The 17,546-nt window shown below is 39.3% G+C and overlaps 1 protein-coding gene across 1 annotated transcript in view; it reads left to right on the top strand.

The window, feature by feature from the left end:
• Positions 1-5,973: 5,973 nt before the first annotated feature.
• LOC132393450 (sorting nexin-9-like) overlaps positions 5,974-17,546 on the top strand; it is a 64,285-nt gene continuing 52,712 nt past the window's right edge. The window contains exon 1 of the mRNA XM_059968695.1: positions 5,974-6,265. Within this exon, the coding sequence (XP_059824678.1) occupies positions 6,254-6,265 (12 nt within the window). The 5' untranslated portion in view covers positions 5,974-6,253. The remainder of the gene's footprint in view (positions 6,266-17,546) is intronic.

The raw sequence follows: 17,546 nt of genomic DNA, 5'->3' as shown, positions 1-17,546 counted from the left end.
ATGGCATCAAGCTGTTCATTAGAGATGCGTGGAGCAAGGGTACGGTGGTAATAGGTCACTGTAATTTATTGTAGAGGATGAATTCCTAGAGACTTAACAGAATGCTTTCTATAAATCAGTGCATTTAAAAACCAACCAAGGAATATTGAGAAATATACCTGACATAATCATTATATATACCTGAAATATAATCACTATGTACTAGCTATTTACTATACTATGTAATCACTTTTAGGTACTGAATATTACTATGTATTATTTTACTAGACACATTTTGCTATGTATTGTTTTAACTAGATACTTTGTACTCTCTTAGCTGCATACTGTGGCAATTACAGAACACCTGTTTAGCTAGCAGCACTATTAGCTGAATTGTACTCCATGTATTACACTCAGCCTTTGTTTAGTAAGAGGTAACGGTGGCAGACAGGATGGTACGAGCAAGAAATGTAATGTGAGGGAGGTTGTCTGGAAAAATAACCTTAGCCAGGAATGGGGCCCCAATGCGAACTGGAAAGAAATACTGGTGGCGCACCGAGAGCTAGGCAAGAGTGATTGATTAGTTAATGAATAGATGATATGCAATTAAAAATTGATTGGGTATGCTAATAAAACCAAAAATGTAACTGAGATAAAAAAAAATACTATAAAGAATGCTGTACAATGGAGCTCGGTGGGCTTTCAGTGACAAGTTCATTGATTGCCTCAGCCTTTGTTTGCAAATAAAGATTTAAATTTCTCAAAGAATTGTCTGCGTCTCCTGGTTATTTCAAGTAACCACGACAGGAACAGATTATCCTAGCCTGGCAGTTGTGCAATGAGATGAGAATAGTAAATTATCACGCTTTTGGAAGAATGACCATTCCATGAAATAATTCATTTGGAAAGAGTGGTTCAACCTTTAGCAAACAAGTCTAAAAAAGGAAGCCACAAAGGTACATAGTGTACGTTGGCTATTATAGATTAGAGCTCTTGATTGAAAGGCCTAACAATTGGCAAACAATGGCCAGCATTTTAGGAATGAATACAGGAATTGCAATGTTATAGATTCCAGTCTTGTGCAAAAGTAAATGGAGAAGTGAGAAAAATATGGCTTAACAAAAGCTAAGGGTTGTATTGAACCCAAAGTGCAGTCATATAAAGTTGCTATAAATAGAAACAATCCTAATGGTTTTGAATTGAATTCATCAAAATGACCTAAGAGATTAGATTAAGTAAGAAAAATTAGAGCATTGAGTAAACTTGCAAGGATGATAAGTGCATTGTAAAAGCTTTCTATCTATGTTTATAAAAAAAACTGCAAGTCCCATTCCCTCACGATCAGAAGCAGGGTAAGTTACAAAGGGGGAACAGAGAAAAAGAGCACTTTAATATTTTGGAAGGATACAAATAACTCCCCAGAAATACAAGGGATCAAAAGTCAGATTTTTTTTAAAAGGAGGAATTAAAGGAAATTAGTATTAGTAGGAAAAGATCTTATTGAAATTAAAAGGACCACAGGCTAATAAACTCCCAGTGCCTGACAGTACTGAAGGAGGTGGCCATTGGTTATCATTTTCCAAAGTTCTGCAGATTTTGGAAACGTTTGCAACCAGCAAATGTAGCATAACCATGAAAAAGGGAGAAAGAAGATGAGAGCGAAGAACTGATCATTGTTATGGGGGATATTCTGGATTCTATCATAAAAGTTACGATTACCAGAAAACCAGAAAATATCTGTTACATTAGTCAAAGTGAACATTAATTTATGAAAGGGAAATTTTGTTTGACAGACCAATTAATTTTTTTGAATAACTGGTAGAGTAGATAAATAAGAAGCAGTGGATGTGGTGTATTTAGATTTTAGAAAGAACTTTGATAGAATCCCACAGGTGAGGTTCATGAGAAAAAGTTAAGTCTATGGATTGAGGGTAATTGAAAAATATTGAAAATTGTTTGACAGATAGAAAACAGTAGGAATAAATAGTCTTTTTGAGAATGGTAGGTGGTGACAGAGAGTATTAGAAGAATTTGTGCTTAAGCTCCAGCTATTCACAACACATTAGTAGTTAGGATCAAAAGAAAATGTAACATTTGTAATTTCAGAACACTTGTCAGAATGAGGAAAGATTTCTTCATTCAGATCATAGTGGCCCTGTGGAATTGGCACAAAGGACGTGCTGCCCAATGAAGATCAGTTGATTTGTAAACACAAAAGGTATCTGCATATTATATATAGAGAGAATGATTACAGTATGAAGGTAAAGGATCAGCTATGATTCTATGGGCCTGTGGACCAAGTTGATAGGAGTAAACGGCTTGCACCTGCATTGTTTCTGTGTTTCTATGAATCTGGTTAAACAGAATGCAATGGTTTGGTGAGCTCACTTACATTCTTATAATGCACAAAACACCACTCTACCTCTACCGTATTTTTTAAACCAAGCTTCAGCTCTAAACGTAGTTTATTAATCCAAACATGACAACTACACCATCTTCCTGCCCATTGGTTTCTCGTTTTCTAAAATCTCTCTACCTAGTCCTATTTTATCACTTTTTCCAAGATTACAAAACTGCCTAGTTTTTTATCCCTAAATATTGAAAATTCCCCCTCAAGTTCAACAAAAGTAACCTACAAAATTGCAATTACTTTGTTCTCAATTTTAGTAATGCATTGTAAACCTTGGGACATACTTATCCAAAAATGATATATTAAACAATTGTCCTGTTTGTAAAACAATATGCATACTATAAATTTGTTTTCTGACCTTGGATAACAGATAGGAAAATATTAACTTGTATGCTTTTTAGTACACAATATAATATGCAGAAAAATGATCATAAACTTTTTATAAACTGGCAATTTTCAAAAACTTGATAGTAAATTTAAAAGCATCTATTTCCTATTTAAAAGCCTCTCGCTAATGTGTTAAGTGAGGATATGTCTGATGGTTTGCTGTGGAACTAAAAGTTATTCTTACTCTTTATTTCTTAAAGGGGAGAATATACCAAACTGTATCAAAATATCAGAACAGAACTATAATATCAATGTAGAAGGCAAAGTTATTTTTAACATTTTTTTTCTAAAGAGGTGATAATGTTGAATATGCTGCTCATGGAGGAAGTGGGGTTAATTTTCATCCCCATGAGCCTTGCTGTGCAATTACAATGATGTGAACAATTAACCTATTGACCTCTACGTCAATTTAGGATTGTTGGAGGAAATTGGAGAACCTGGAGGAAACCCATGCAGTCACAGAAAAAATGTACAAGCTCCAACAACGGGAATTGAACCCATATCCCTAGTTTTATAAAAGTGTTTTACTAAATACTATGTTGCTGTGGTTGTGTGGAATATTTAATAGAGAATTGGATCAGTAGTTGAGAGTAAGGTTATTTTCAAAACTTTAGCAGCTCTTTAAAAAGCTGCAGAGTGAAAACTTCAAATTGAGTGATGGGTGCTTAGATCAGGAGCAGCGTTCCCTCTAATTTGTTTTTACAGCTGTGTCTGAGTAGGAAATGTTTACAGGAAATCTGCAGATGCTGGAAATTCAAACAACACACACAAAATGCTGGTGGAACACAGCAGGTCAGGCAGCATCTATAGGGAGAAGCACTGTCTTGGCCTGACACATCGACAGCATTGTGTGTGTGTTGAAAGAAATGTTTACACAGCCTGAGAACTGTGTTGCACTTCAATTTCTTTGTAATATGCATACTATGAATATTTCGGCTGAATTTTGAAAGATCACATATTTTTGAATTTATTAATTGAAAGGTTTAATGAAATACAGTACAACAAAGAAAATCTTTCACGTTTTGTAATGGAAGTTCCACATGGAAGGTTAGTTATGAAGGTTCAGTCGTTAGGTATTAATGCTGGAGTAATAAAATGGATTCAACAGTGGCTAGATGGGAGATGCCAGAGAGTAGTGGTGGATAATTGTTTATCGGGATGGAGGCCGGTGACTAGCGGGGTGCCTCAGGGATCTGTTTTGGGCCCAATGTTGTTTATAATATACATAAATGAACTGGATGATGGGGTGGTAAATTAGATTAGTAAGTATGCTGATGATACTAAGGTAGGAGGTGTTGTGGACAATGAGGTGGGTTTTCAAAGCTTGCAGGGAGATTTATGCCGGTTAGAAGAATGGGCTGAACGTTGGCAGATGGAGTTTAATGCTGAGAAGTGTGAGGTTCTACATTTCGGCAGAAATAATCCAAATAGAACATACAGGGTAAATGGTAGGGCATTGAGGAATGCAGAGGAACAGAGAGATCTAGGAATAACAGTGTATAGTTCCCTGAAGGTGGAGTCTCATGTAGATAGGGTGGTGAAGAAGGCTTTTGGAATGCTGGCCTTTATAAATCAAAGCATTGAGTACAGAAGTTGGGATGTAATGTTAAAATTGTACAAGGCATTGGTAAGGCCAAATTTGGAATATTGTGTGCAGTTCTGGTCACCAAATTATAGGAAAGATATCAATAAATTAGAGAGAGTGCAGAGACGATTTACTAGGATGTTACCTGGGTTTCAGCACTTAAGTTACAAAGAAAGGATGAATAAGTTAGGTCTCTATTCATTGGAGCGTAGAAGGGTGAGGGGGGATTTGATCGAGGTATTTAAAATTTTGAGAGGGATAGATAGAGTTGATGTGAATAGGCTGTTTCCATTGAGAGTAGGGGAGATTCAAACAAGAGGACATGATTTGAGAGTTAGGGGGCAGAAGTTTAAAGGAAACACGAGGGGGTATTTCTTTACTCAGTGAGTGATAGCTGTGTGGAATGAGCTTCCTGTAGAAGTAGTAGAGGCCAGTTCAGTTGTGTCATTTAAGGTAAAATTGGATAGGTATATGGACAGGAAAGGAGTGGAGGGGTTATGGGCTGAGTGCGGGTAGGTGGGACTAGGTGAGATTAAGTTTGGCACGGACTAGGAGGGCCAAGATGGCCTGTTTCCATGCTGTGATTGTTATATGGTTATATGGTAACCCTTTTCTTTGCCTGTCTTTATGCAAAAAATATGTGCGCGGGAGCATTTCAGTCACTGCATGGCCATGTACCCATGCAGTGATCAGGTGAGGAGAGCGAGATACGAAATCAGTTTACATAAAGTTACATTCCCCATTAAGGCAAGTGTGCCTTTAATGCCTTTGCCCCATACAAAAAACTTTAAAATATTTCAACTTACGGTGGTACGACCACAAATCTTGACCGGATTTTATTTCCCTCGGTTAATTTCAAAATCTGCTTTGCTACTCCCATTAACACAGCCCTGGTGACAACTTAGGCTTATTTTATTTTTTAAAGGCACGGTAAATGGGAAGAAATGTCAGACCGTTAACAGCAGTGTCATTTTAAAACAAATCGTCCCATTTCCTCTTCTCATGAAGGCACTAAATACAGTTCCGCGGATTCCTAAGAAGTTCATTCCAGTTTTGCAAAAAACAGTGAAATAAAGATAACAACAGCAACAGAGGAAGAGATGAGATGGAACGCAATCAGCAAAGAAATAATAAAGTATGTCGGTCTATGATAACTAAATATTCATAAATATTTTCTTTTAGTGTTCAGACGGGCGATAAGGTGAAAAAGTGTAAATTTCGCTTATTAGAATCTGACAGTGCACGCAGTTCGTAAAATAACACAATATTTCAAATGTTTATATTAAGTCAGTACGTGCAATATCGATGTTTTCACTTCGTCTTCCTGTTTGTCTTTCCGCGTTTCAAAAGGTGGAACCCTGAATGAAACAGAACAGATACAGTTACAGTTCCGAAAACAGGAAATGCCGAAAACTATCTACAGATCCATCGAGAAAGAAACAAGTTAACATTTCAGGGCGCGCATTTAGTCATTTTCTATCGGATGTAACACTGTGTTTGTTTCAGATTTCCTGTATCTGCAGTATTTTGCTTTTGGACCATAATATATTGTATCGGAACAATCTACTGTAAGTAACCTGTTTACTTCTTACCACAATATAAGTTACACATATAGCTGATGCCGAATTCGTTCAAAGTAGGATATTTAACTCCATCGATGATCAGTCAGTCGGACTGTATCCTGTGAGACGGTACCGATTCATCTCCAGCAGGGGATGGTAGATCCTTCCTTTATTGGGGAGAACACTGAATTTTGACAAAAGAGAAGAGAAAGTTCACCGAATGACGCGCCGTTGCTGATGAGCCCCGATGTGCGCGGTGATCGAACTACATTGCTCCGCTGCATATAAAGTTCATTGTTAAAAGTTACATTCTCGGGGCACCCGGAAAGAATGTCCTCGAAGGTAGGCACAAATCTGCCGGCACGAATTAGCTTTCTATAATTTAGGAAACTTACTTTCATTCCGCCGACTTGACTGGAGCATGTTGCGGTGAATGTTCAGAGTAATTAAGAATTTTTGTGAATGGAACCCTCCAGCTAGTTAATGAGCAGGATGTTTCAAGCCTCTCATCCTGCATCAGAAGAAACGCTGGTGTGAAATGATCGGAGGTGAAGTTGTTGAACAAAGTTACTGGGATTCTGTTTCTGTTCCTGATACAGTTACGCCATTGCCCTATTAGTCTTTAAGTGTGAGAACAAATAATTCCCTTGTGTACAGACACGGTATGGCTGAACAAATTTGGCGAGAAATGATTTAATGCGATACATATCGGCGCATAATGCGTACTAAAAACGTATTTTTAATAGTGTGAATTTAAGCGACAATCGGACCCACATTCCGAAATGAATAAGGCTACACTGAGCGTTAAATATTTACTGTATTTTTTGTTTAAGTTCAATTTTAAATGGAAATCACTATGGCTCTCTAACTATCAAGCTTCCAGTCGCACTCATCTCATTTTATTGTCCCCATACTCTAATACTGGACTACTGGGAGGAAGGGTCACAGGGAGACAGCAGAGATCAGGATCGGTAACTGGAACTGTGATACCGCAGTTCTTTCAAGATGAGTGGAAGGATATGGTTTTGTGCTATATTATTCAAACCTAAGAATGAAAATAACTTTGTTGTTTTCTTCCCCAGTCAGACTTTATAATGTAAACTTTCACTCACCGACCAATGGCAATAATTAACACCACTTCTCAGATATGATCAGGAATGAGCAATAAATGATAGATAGTTTAAGCAATTTCCAGGCAGGGCCCAATTGCTTAGCCTACTCTCAAGGAAATAATTAATATACAATGCCTCATTTCTGTCCTATTTAAAGCATAGGTTAAACGTGATGGAGGCTTAAATGTTCGCTTTTAAAGATCCTTCACTGATCAAAATACTTACTCATCTGATGCTAGAATAGAACTGTTACAATGCAAAGAGGAGGGCGTGAAAGCTGATCAGGATCAAAAAAGAAATCTACCCGTGAACCAAGAACTGTGAAAAAGAAAGTGCTTGAGTTCAGGCAATTGTGACAGGTATGTGGAATGGGGAAGTGAAATTAAGGTTGAGAAACACAAATTGCAACATCTTGGTAGAATGAGAAGTGAAAAATAAACCTAGAGGCACAATTCTGGAAGGAGTAGAAGAATAGAGGGATTTCAAGTCAAGTCAAGTCGCTTTTTATTGTCATTTTGACCATAAACTGCTGGTACAGTACACAGTAAAAATGAAACAATGTTCTTCCTGGACCCTGGTGCTACATGAAACAACAACACAAAGCTACACTAGACTATGTGAGATAACTCTAGGCTACACTAGACTACATAAAACAACACAAAAACGACACTAGACTACAGACCTACACAGGACTACATAAAGTGCACAAAACAGTGCAGCGCTGTACAATAATTAATAAATAAATAATAAACAAGACAACAGGCACAGTAGAGGACAAATTTCAATATAATAAATGATGTAGATGTCAGTCTAGACTCTGGGTATTGAGGAGTCTGATAGCTTGGGGGAAGAACCTGTTACACAGTCTGGTCGTGAGAGCCTGAATGCTTCAGTACCTTTTCCCAGCCGGCAGGAGGGAGAAGAGTTTGTATCAGGGGTGTGTGGGGTCCTTCATAATGCTGTAAGCTTTGCAGGTGAAGCAAGTGGTGTAAAAGTCTGTAATGGCCGGAAGAGAGACCCCGATGATCTTCTCATCTGACCTCACTATCCACTGCACAGTCTTGCGATCTGAGATGGTGCAATTCCCAAACCAGGCTGTGATACAGCTGCTCAGGATGCTCTCAATACAACCCCTGTAGAATGTGGTGAGGATGGGGGGTGGGAGATGGACTTTTCTCAGCTGCTGGGCTTTCTTGGCTATGGAGCTGGTGTTGAGGGACCAGGCGAGATTCTCCACCAGGTGAACACCAAGAAATTTGTGGATACGTGTGGATATCTTATTGAAAAGACAGGCTGAGAAAGCAGTTATTAAAGTATATAAGACCATAGGATTTATACACAGGGGCCTGGAGTACAAGAAGAAGGAAGTCACAATGAGCACTTGTTAACAATGGTTCAGCTGCAATCACAGTAATTCATTCAGTTTAGGGTGTTATGCTTTAGGAAGGACATAAAGGTTGTAATGATGGCTCCACTGAGATTTACTAAAATTATTCTAGGCTTGAAGCATTAGTTGTCTGGATAAACTGAAGACATTGGAGTTGTTCTGCTTGGAACAAAGAAAGCTGCAAGGGATCTGAGGGTTAATCAAAATCATGACGAGAATATTCATCATAAACAGAGTATACAGGGACAAGAGAAACAATTTGCAGTATTTTACATCTCAATAATTAGGAGATGTAGAATGAAAGTGAATGTATAGATCTAAGCAAAGGCAGGTCTATTCAGGTCTTCACACTTGTTCTACAATTCAGTAAAATCCAGGCTAATATTTAATCTCGGCCCCAATTTCTATACTAGCTTAACATGTCTTCATTACTTTAATATTCAGAAATCTATCAGTTGTTGCTTTGAATAAAGTCAGTGAATGAGCTTCCATATTCCTCATGGGTAATGTTCCCTCTAACTTTTTTTTACAGTTGCATGGACCAACCATTGCTCTGAGCAGGGAAATTTTTACAGGGCCTGAAAACTGAGCAGCATTTTAAATGTCACACACAAAATGCTGGTGGAACACAGCAGGCCAGGCAGCATCTATAGGGAGAAGTGCTGTCGACGTCTCGGCCTGAAACGTCGACAGCGCTTCTCCCTATAGATGCTGCCAAGCCTGCTGTGTTCTACCAGCATTTTGTGTGTGGTGTTTGAATTTCCAGCATCTGCAGATTTCCTTGTGTTAGCATTTTAAATGTTTTGTTTTTGCAATATGCACATCAAACAAATACAAGCCACAACTCAGAACATAAGTAAACAGGCACAATAGCAAAAGTAAAATGTTTTGACAGCGTTCGCATTCAGCAGGCCAGCAGTTTATTAACAATGAGTTACCAACTTCCATTTTGTGATTATTGTTACAATTTGTAGCAGTATTGTAACTTGAAATGCTGACAATGCAAGTACTGTACATTGAAGCTCTAAAACGTTTCAAGGAAAGGTTATAACAATTAATTATGGGGTATTACTCAAGTATGTTAACATAGATTTCAAAATTATATTAATATTATATAGAAGAGAATTCCAGCTGCTTTGCAACAAAGACTATGTATGCAGGAACATTTCCGTTACTGTACGACCATGCACCTGCACAGCTTTAAGGGGACAGCGCTCGTAAGTAGAGAATTCCAAAGATACACTGCAGAGAAGAAAAGTCATATTTCAGTCCTGGATGGCCAACTGTTTATTTGGTACCATGGCCTCTTCTAGCTATGGATAATATCATTCCTGCTCCTAACTCTGTAAACTCTGAAAATGTTTGTACATTACACTACTGAGCTTAGAAGAATGAAAAACGAAAAAGGCATATTCCGCTAAACCTGTCGTCATCAGATAATTGCCAGCACAATCCCAGGAATCTATTTACAAATGAGAACTGAAGACAGTATGACATAGGAGCAGAAGTAGACCATTCAGACCATTGGGTCTGCTGCATCATTCAATCATTGAGTTTCTCCCTTCTCATGGTCTTCAATCTAAGCTCAAATACAAGCAAATCTTAATCTAACAGTCTTCCACAGGAAGCTGAAGCAGAATTAGGAACTATTTTGCCATTTCTATTTTCACATTGAACTTCAGTGAAATAAGGCAGTTCAGGAAACTGGGGTCTTTGGACATAACTCACTTTCTTTACTTCGGCTATAGTTCAGTGCTACTTCAAATGTTGTAAAGAGGGTGCACTAACTCTAATACCAGGAGGGGTTATTATAGTTATTAACTGGCTGGGGTAGTCACAGATATCTTCAACCTCTTGCTCTGGCAGTGTGTGGTACCCACCTGCTTCAAGCAGGCTTCAATCGTACTGGTGCTCAAGAGGACCGTAGTAACCTGTCTAAACAACTATCAATCAGTGGCACTTACATCCACTGTGATGAAGTATTTTGAGAGGCTGGTGTGGAAGCATATCAGCTCCTGTCTGAATGGCATCTTGGGTTTGCTCCAATTTGCCTTCCAAAGCAAAAGGTCTATAGCAGATGCTATCTCGTTGGCTCTTCACATAACCCTGAAAGCAAAGATGCATATATCAGGATGCTTTTTATCGATTACAGATCAGCATTTAACACCATAATCCCCTCAAAACTAATCAGTAAACTCCAAGACCTGGGCTTCAATACCGCCTTGTGCAATTGGATCCTGGATTTCTCTCTTGTAGACCCCAGTTAGTTGAGACTGACAAAAACATCTCCATCTGCACAGGAGCATTGCAGTGATGTGTACTTAGCCCACTGCTCTACTCACTTTACACCTGTGACTGTGTGGCTAAGTGCATCTCCAACACCATATACAGGTTTGCTGATGACACCACAGTTATGGGCTGTATCAAGGGGGGTGTTGAATTGGCACTCAGGTGGAAGACTGGAAACTTGGCTGAGTGGTGTAATAACAACAACCTCTTACTCAATGTCAGTAAGATCAAGGAACTGATTGTAAACTGCAGGAGAAGGAAATGAGCCAGTAATCATCAGAGGAGGAGAGGGTCAGTAACTTTAAATTCCTGGGTGTCCCTCTCTCAGAGGACCTGTCCTGGACCCATTTTATAAATATTATTGCGAAGGTAGCACGACAGCGCCTCTCCTTCCTCAGGAGTCTGCGGAGGTTCGGCATGTCATCGAAAACCTTGGCAAACTTCTATAGATGTGTGGTGGGAAGTGTGCTGACTGGCTGCACTATGGCCCGGTATGGGAACACCAATGCCTTTGACTGGAAAATCCTACAAAAGGTAGTGGATTTGGCCTAGCACATTGCAGGTAAATCCCTCCCAAACATAAGGGCAGATCTACATGAAACATTGCCCTTGAAAAGCAGCATCCATCATCAAAGATGCTCACCACCCAGGCCATATTCTTTTCTGGCTGCTGCCATCAGGTAGAAGGTACGGGAGCCTCAGGACTTGCACCACCAGGTTCTGGAGCAGTTACTGCTCCTCAACCATCAGGCTCTTGAACAAAAGGGGATAACTACACTCATTTAAGGACTCTGTTATATTGTTATTTCATGTTTGTTATTTATTGCTATTTATTTACATCTGCACTTGCACAGTTTTTTTACAGGTCCTGATTTTTATAGTTTACGGTTACACTTATATAGATTTGCTAAGTATGCCCACAGAAGAAGAATCTCAGGGTTGTATGTAGTGACGTGTATGTACTTTGATAATAATTTTACTTTGAACTTTGAACCAGCTAAAGAATCTTCAGCAATTATCAGACAAATGAATGCGTATGAAAATAATGTCATGTCAGTGTAAAGTTATTAGTAATAGGTGACACCTCCTTCATGAGTTATCAAGACATTTCAAGTCTTCAGCTTTTCTAATTAATCAACATGAATATGGACAACCAGTGTAGTAACACTCCTCTCTTGTAAAACTATTATTAAATGCAGTCTATGCCTTAGTGTCTCAAATGAAGTAAGAACCAATTTTCATTCATCCATCTAAGGGATCAAACTCTTAACTATTTGCTGAGGTGTGTAAATTCACTAGTGGCTGTTGCATTAGCAGTGTGAACACTTACTGGAGATGAAATTCTTGTAACATTGTATTGATACCTGGAAAAAATTTATTATCCTCCAGTGAAGGCAATGGAGAAAATTAGGTGGAGTGAAGGATAGGCAGTCAAATCTCTTCACATCTGTCAGTAATGTTGCCTCCAACATCTCTGGTCCTTCATGAACAAGAATTCAGCAGTATGGTTGCCAGGGTCCTGTATTTTCCCTACATGTTCAATAACATTGTGGAAAATTGTCATCTATCATTCTGTATACTTACAATTGTTTTTCTACAATGATAATTCTATTGGACTAATTCTTTCCAAATTCTTGTTATTCAGAACTACCAAAGTTCTTTCATCTTGGAAGTTGGCTTTTTACTTCCATTTAGAACTTTTGCCTTCCCATCTCAGTCGTACATTATGATCATTTAAAGGGTAGAGTCAATTGCATTTTAGTATAAGACTCTTACACCGTAATATATATAAAACTCTTTTATGATCAATCTAACTTCATAACTGTCCACTTTTTAACATTTTTTCTCATTCTAAGACTCCTTTAAATGTCTCTGTTTTATCAGCCTCTATCACCACCCCCCACAGTGTGCTCCAGGCACTTAACACTCTCTGCATAAACAGACAGACGGACATACTTTATTGATCCCAAGGGAAATTGGGTTTCGTTACAGTCACACCAACCGAGAATAGTGTAGAAATATAGCAATATAAAACCATAAATAAATAAAAAGTAAATTATACCAAATGGAAATAAGTCCAGGACCAGCCTATTGGCTTAGGGTGTCTGACACTCTGAGGGAGGAGTTGTAAAGTTTGATGGCCACAGGCAGGAATGACTTCCTATGATGCTCAGTGTTGCATCTCGGTGGAATCAGTCTCTGGCAAAATGTACTTCTGTGCCTAACCAATGCATTATGGAGTGGATGGGAAACATTGTCCAAGATGGCATACAACTCGGACAGCAACAACTTTTCAGACACCACCGTCAGAGAGTCCAGTTCCACCCCCACAACATCACTGGCGTTACGAATGAGTTTGTTGATTCTGTTGGTGTCAGCTACCCTCAGCCTGCTGCCCCAGCACACAACAGCAAACATGATAGCACTGGCCACCACAGACTTCTAGAACATCCTCAGCATCAACCGGCAGATGTTAAAGGACCTCAGTCTGCTCAGGAAGTAGAGACAGCTCTGACCCTTCTTGTAGACAGCCTCAGTGTTCTTTGACCAGTCCAGTTTATTGTCCATTCATATCCCCAGGTATTTGTAATCCTCCACTATGTCCACACTGACCCCTTGGATGGAAACAGGGGTCACCGGTGCCTTAGCCCTCCTCAGGTCCACCACCAGCTCCTTGGTCTTTTTCACATTAAGCTGCAGATGATTCTGCTCGCACCATATGACAAAGTTTCTCACCTCTGAATCCTACCTCTGACATCTCCCCTAAATTTTCTTCCACTCACATTAAACAAGTGGCCTCTGGAAAAATGATGTTGGCTGTCTAATCTATCTACGCCTCTTATAATGTCATATACCTCTTACAAGTTTCCTCTTATCCTCCTTCACTCCAAAGAGAAAAGACCTAGTTCATTCAACTTATTCTTGTAAGACATTTTCTCTCATCCAGACAGCATCCGGGTAAATCTCCTCTGCACCCTCTCTAAATCTTTCATATCTTTCCTACAATGAGGTGACCAAAACTGAACACAATACCCTAAGTATGGTCTGCCCAGAATTTCAGAGCTGCAACATTATCTCTCGGATCTTGAACTTAATCCCACAACTAATGAAGGCCAACACAACATACACTTTATTAACCACCTTATCAACTAGTATGACAACTTTGAGGGACCTATAGACAGGACCTCAAGATCCTTCTGTTCCTTCACACTACTGAAAGTCATTCCATTAACCTTGTACTCTGCCTTCAAGTTTGATCTTCCAAGGCATATCACTTCAAACTTTTTTGTATTGACCTCCACTTTCTTCACTCAACTCTGCATCCTGTGTATGTCTGTTATAATCTATGACAATATTCTACACTATCCACAATACTTTCAACCTTTATGCTATCTGCAAATTTACTAACACAACTTTCCACTTCCTCATCCAAGTCATTTATAAAACTCACAAATTGCAGAGGTCCCAGAACAGATCGCTGTGGAATACCAGTGGTCACCCAACTCCAGGCAGAATATACAGTATATTCTATCTACTACCACCCTCTGCATTCTGTGAGCAAGCCAATGCCAAATCCATGCAGCCAGGTTTCCATGGATACCCTGCCTCATGACCTTCTGGATGAATATAACATGAGGAACCTTAACACCCACATCCATATGCACCACATTCAATGCTCTACCTTCATCACCTCTTCCAAAATCTGAAGTAGGGTGATGAGACACAACCTGCCCTTCACAAAACAATTATATACTAAGACTATACTTCTCCAAATTCTCATGAATTCTCTCCCTAAGAATACTCTCCAATACTTTTCCCAGCACTGAGGTAAGACTCACTGGTTTATATTTCCCAGGATTACTCCTATTATCTCTCTTGAACAACAAGACAAAATTTGCCATCCTCCAATCCTTTGGTTCCACTCCTGTGATGAGGGAGGATGGAAAGATCATTGTCAATGCCCCAGCATTCTCTTCCCTCAGTTCCTATATTAACCGGGATATATTCCTGGCCCTAGGATTTATCTATACTAATATTTTTTAGAAGCTCCATCGCTATCTCTTTGTTAACCTCAACATCCTCCAGCTCTGTAGCCTGTCCTACGCTGATTCGTATTCATTAGAGTCCCCCTCCCTGGTGAACTCTGAAGCAAAACATTCATGAGGGTCCATCCCTACCTTCTCTGCCTCCAGGCATATTTCCCCTTTATCCCTGAGAGATACTCCCTTTACTCTAGTCATCTTCTTTTTCTTCACATATGTAGATTGCCTGGGAATCTCCTTAACACAACTAGCAATTGTACTCTCATTTCCCCTTCTAGCTGACATAAATATTTTCTGAAGCTCCTTACTGGCTACTTTATACCCCTCAAGACCCCTGCCTGATTTTTGCTTCCTAATCCTTAAGTATGCTTCCTTCTTCCTATTAACTATATGTTCCAGCTCTTGTCAGTCATGCTTCCTTTACCCAATTATTCACTTCCTACCTTAGTGAGACAAACCTATCCAGAACCCCATGCAAGTGTGCATTTATTTGAGAATATCTCTTCCCAATTTACGGTCCCTAGTTTCTCCCTAATGCCATTGTAATTAGACCTGGCCCCGTTTTAAAGCAGACTATTTCAGCTTTATCTGTATTAGGAAAATATGTTGCAATGTTTTGGCTTTCTTAAATAAGTCAATTAAAAGAGATTAATAGCAAAATATCCATCAGCAGAAATAGGTTTAAATGGTTAATAGAGTCTTCTCGTTTCACATCAATGTGTATTGTAATCTTGGTCCCACATTCAAGCCCACTATGGATGTTGAAAGTGCAGCTCAGGTCAGGTAGCCAGGATGTCACTGGGAAATGAAAATGATCAGAGTTGTCATCTTCAAATATAGGGTTATTAGTATTATGGGAATAGCTTGGTCACCTACACAATAGAATCAGGACCACCAGGAATCTATTTAAAAGAAACTAACACCATTTAAAGGGGAATTGCAATTTGGTTGTCATTGCAGGTTTTCCCTAATAGCAAGAGGGAGAGAGAAAGATGAACTTCATTTGTTGAAACATACAAAGAAATGCATCGTTTGCACCAATGACTAGCAAACTCTGAGGATATGCTTGAGAGAGTCCACAGTGTCGTACTGCTTCTGGCACCAACATTGGATGCCCAAAACTTGCTAACTCTGATCCATACATCTTTAGAATGTGGGAGGAAATCAGAGCACTCGGAGGAAACCCACGGGGTCCCAGGAGAACATACAAGCTCCTTATAGGCAGCGGCAGGAATCAAACCCAATTATCTGATCAATGGCACTGTAAAACTACTGTGCTACAATGCCGCATTTCAAATTGAGATTTCTACCTCGGGAATCTAGTGGCTAGTCATGACCATGTTCTTCCTTATTATCCTTTTGGATCTGTATCATCATCTTCTTCCACTTGATCCTCGTGGTGTCTTTAAGACTTAGCTCTGTGGATTATGGAGAAAAACTATAGTAAACTTAAGAGAATTAACAGAGCTTTTTGAGGACATCTGCAGTCTGTTAATTGAAGACTGCTTGCTCTTATTTGCTGTTTATTGCATTGGCAATCTGTGTGTGAGCCTCTGTCTCCAAGCTAAACTGAGATCTGTAAGTTTTGAGAACCTTCATTTAAAGTTCAAAGAAAGATGTATTATCCAAGTACATTTATATTACCATATACTACCTTGAGATTCATTTTCATGTGCTACAGCACAGCAGTAAGAATGTTAACCAGGGTGTTACACTTGCAAACATTTATGGGAAAATAAAGAAATACAGTAGAATTTACAAAAAACTATACATAAAGACAAAATAACCAATGTGCAAAGGAAGACAAACTATGCAAATGAAAAATGAATGATACTTAGACCAAGAGTTGTAAAAGAGTCCTTGAAAATGAGCCTATAGGTTGTAGCATCGGTTCAGGGTAATGGTGATTGAAGATATTGATGCCTGTTCAGGAGCCTGATGGTTATAGAGTATTAGCTGTCCCTGAATCTGGTACAGCAGGACCTAAGGCTTCTATACCTCTTGCTCAATGATAGTCCTGAGAAGACAGCATGGTCTGGATGGTGAGCATCTTTGATGCTGGATGTTGCTTTCTTGTGGCTGCACTCCATGTAACAGTGGGGAGGGCTTGGCTTGTGATGGGCCAGGCTGCATCCACCACTTTCTGTAGCCATTTACAAAGAAAAGTATTGCCAGGAGTTGCCGGAATATAGTTAACTGTGATCACCGATCTGCCACATATTAAAGGACTAGAACCTGATCAAGCCACAGCTATGTGCTTTTGGCCATTTATGACTAACACCAATGGGAAACCAATAATAAAGGTAAATCTAAACTCTGATTGGAAGATGTTATCACTGCTTGCCTTCCTGATTGTAATATAAAAAGCAAAATGACCAATTTTGCCAATGCCATCATTGCATCCGTGTAACCTTTGCAGTTATATGGCCTCTGGTTCATAGAACACAGAACAATACAGAACTGTACAGGTCCTTTGGCCCACAATATTGTGCCGACCCTTAAACCCTGCTTCCCATATAACCCCCCACCCTAAATTCCTCCATATACCTGTCTAGTAGTCTCTTAAATTTCACTAGTGTATCTGCCTCCACCACTGACTCAGGCAGTGCATTCCACGTGCCAACCACTCTCTGAGTAAAAAACCTTCCTCTAATATCTCCCTTGAACTTTCCACCCCTCACCTTAAAGTCATGTCCTCTTGTATTGATCAGTGGTGTCCTGGGAAAGAGACACTGGCTGTCCACTCTATCTATTCCTCTTAATATCTTGTATACTATCATGTCTCCTCTCCT

Source organism: Hypanus sabinus, chromosome 4 (assembly GCF_030144855.1).
Source record: "Hypanus sabinus isolate sHypSab1 chromosome 4, sHypSab1.hap1, whole genome shotgun sequence".
In the NCBI taxonomy this organism is placed as follows: Eukaryota; Metazoa; Chordata; class Chondrichthyes; order Myliobatiformes; family Dasyatidae; genus Hypanus; species Hypanus sabinus.
Note: the sequence above shows the minus strand (reverse complement) of the source record. Positions and strands in the feature narration are given on the sequence as shown.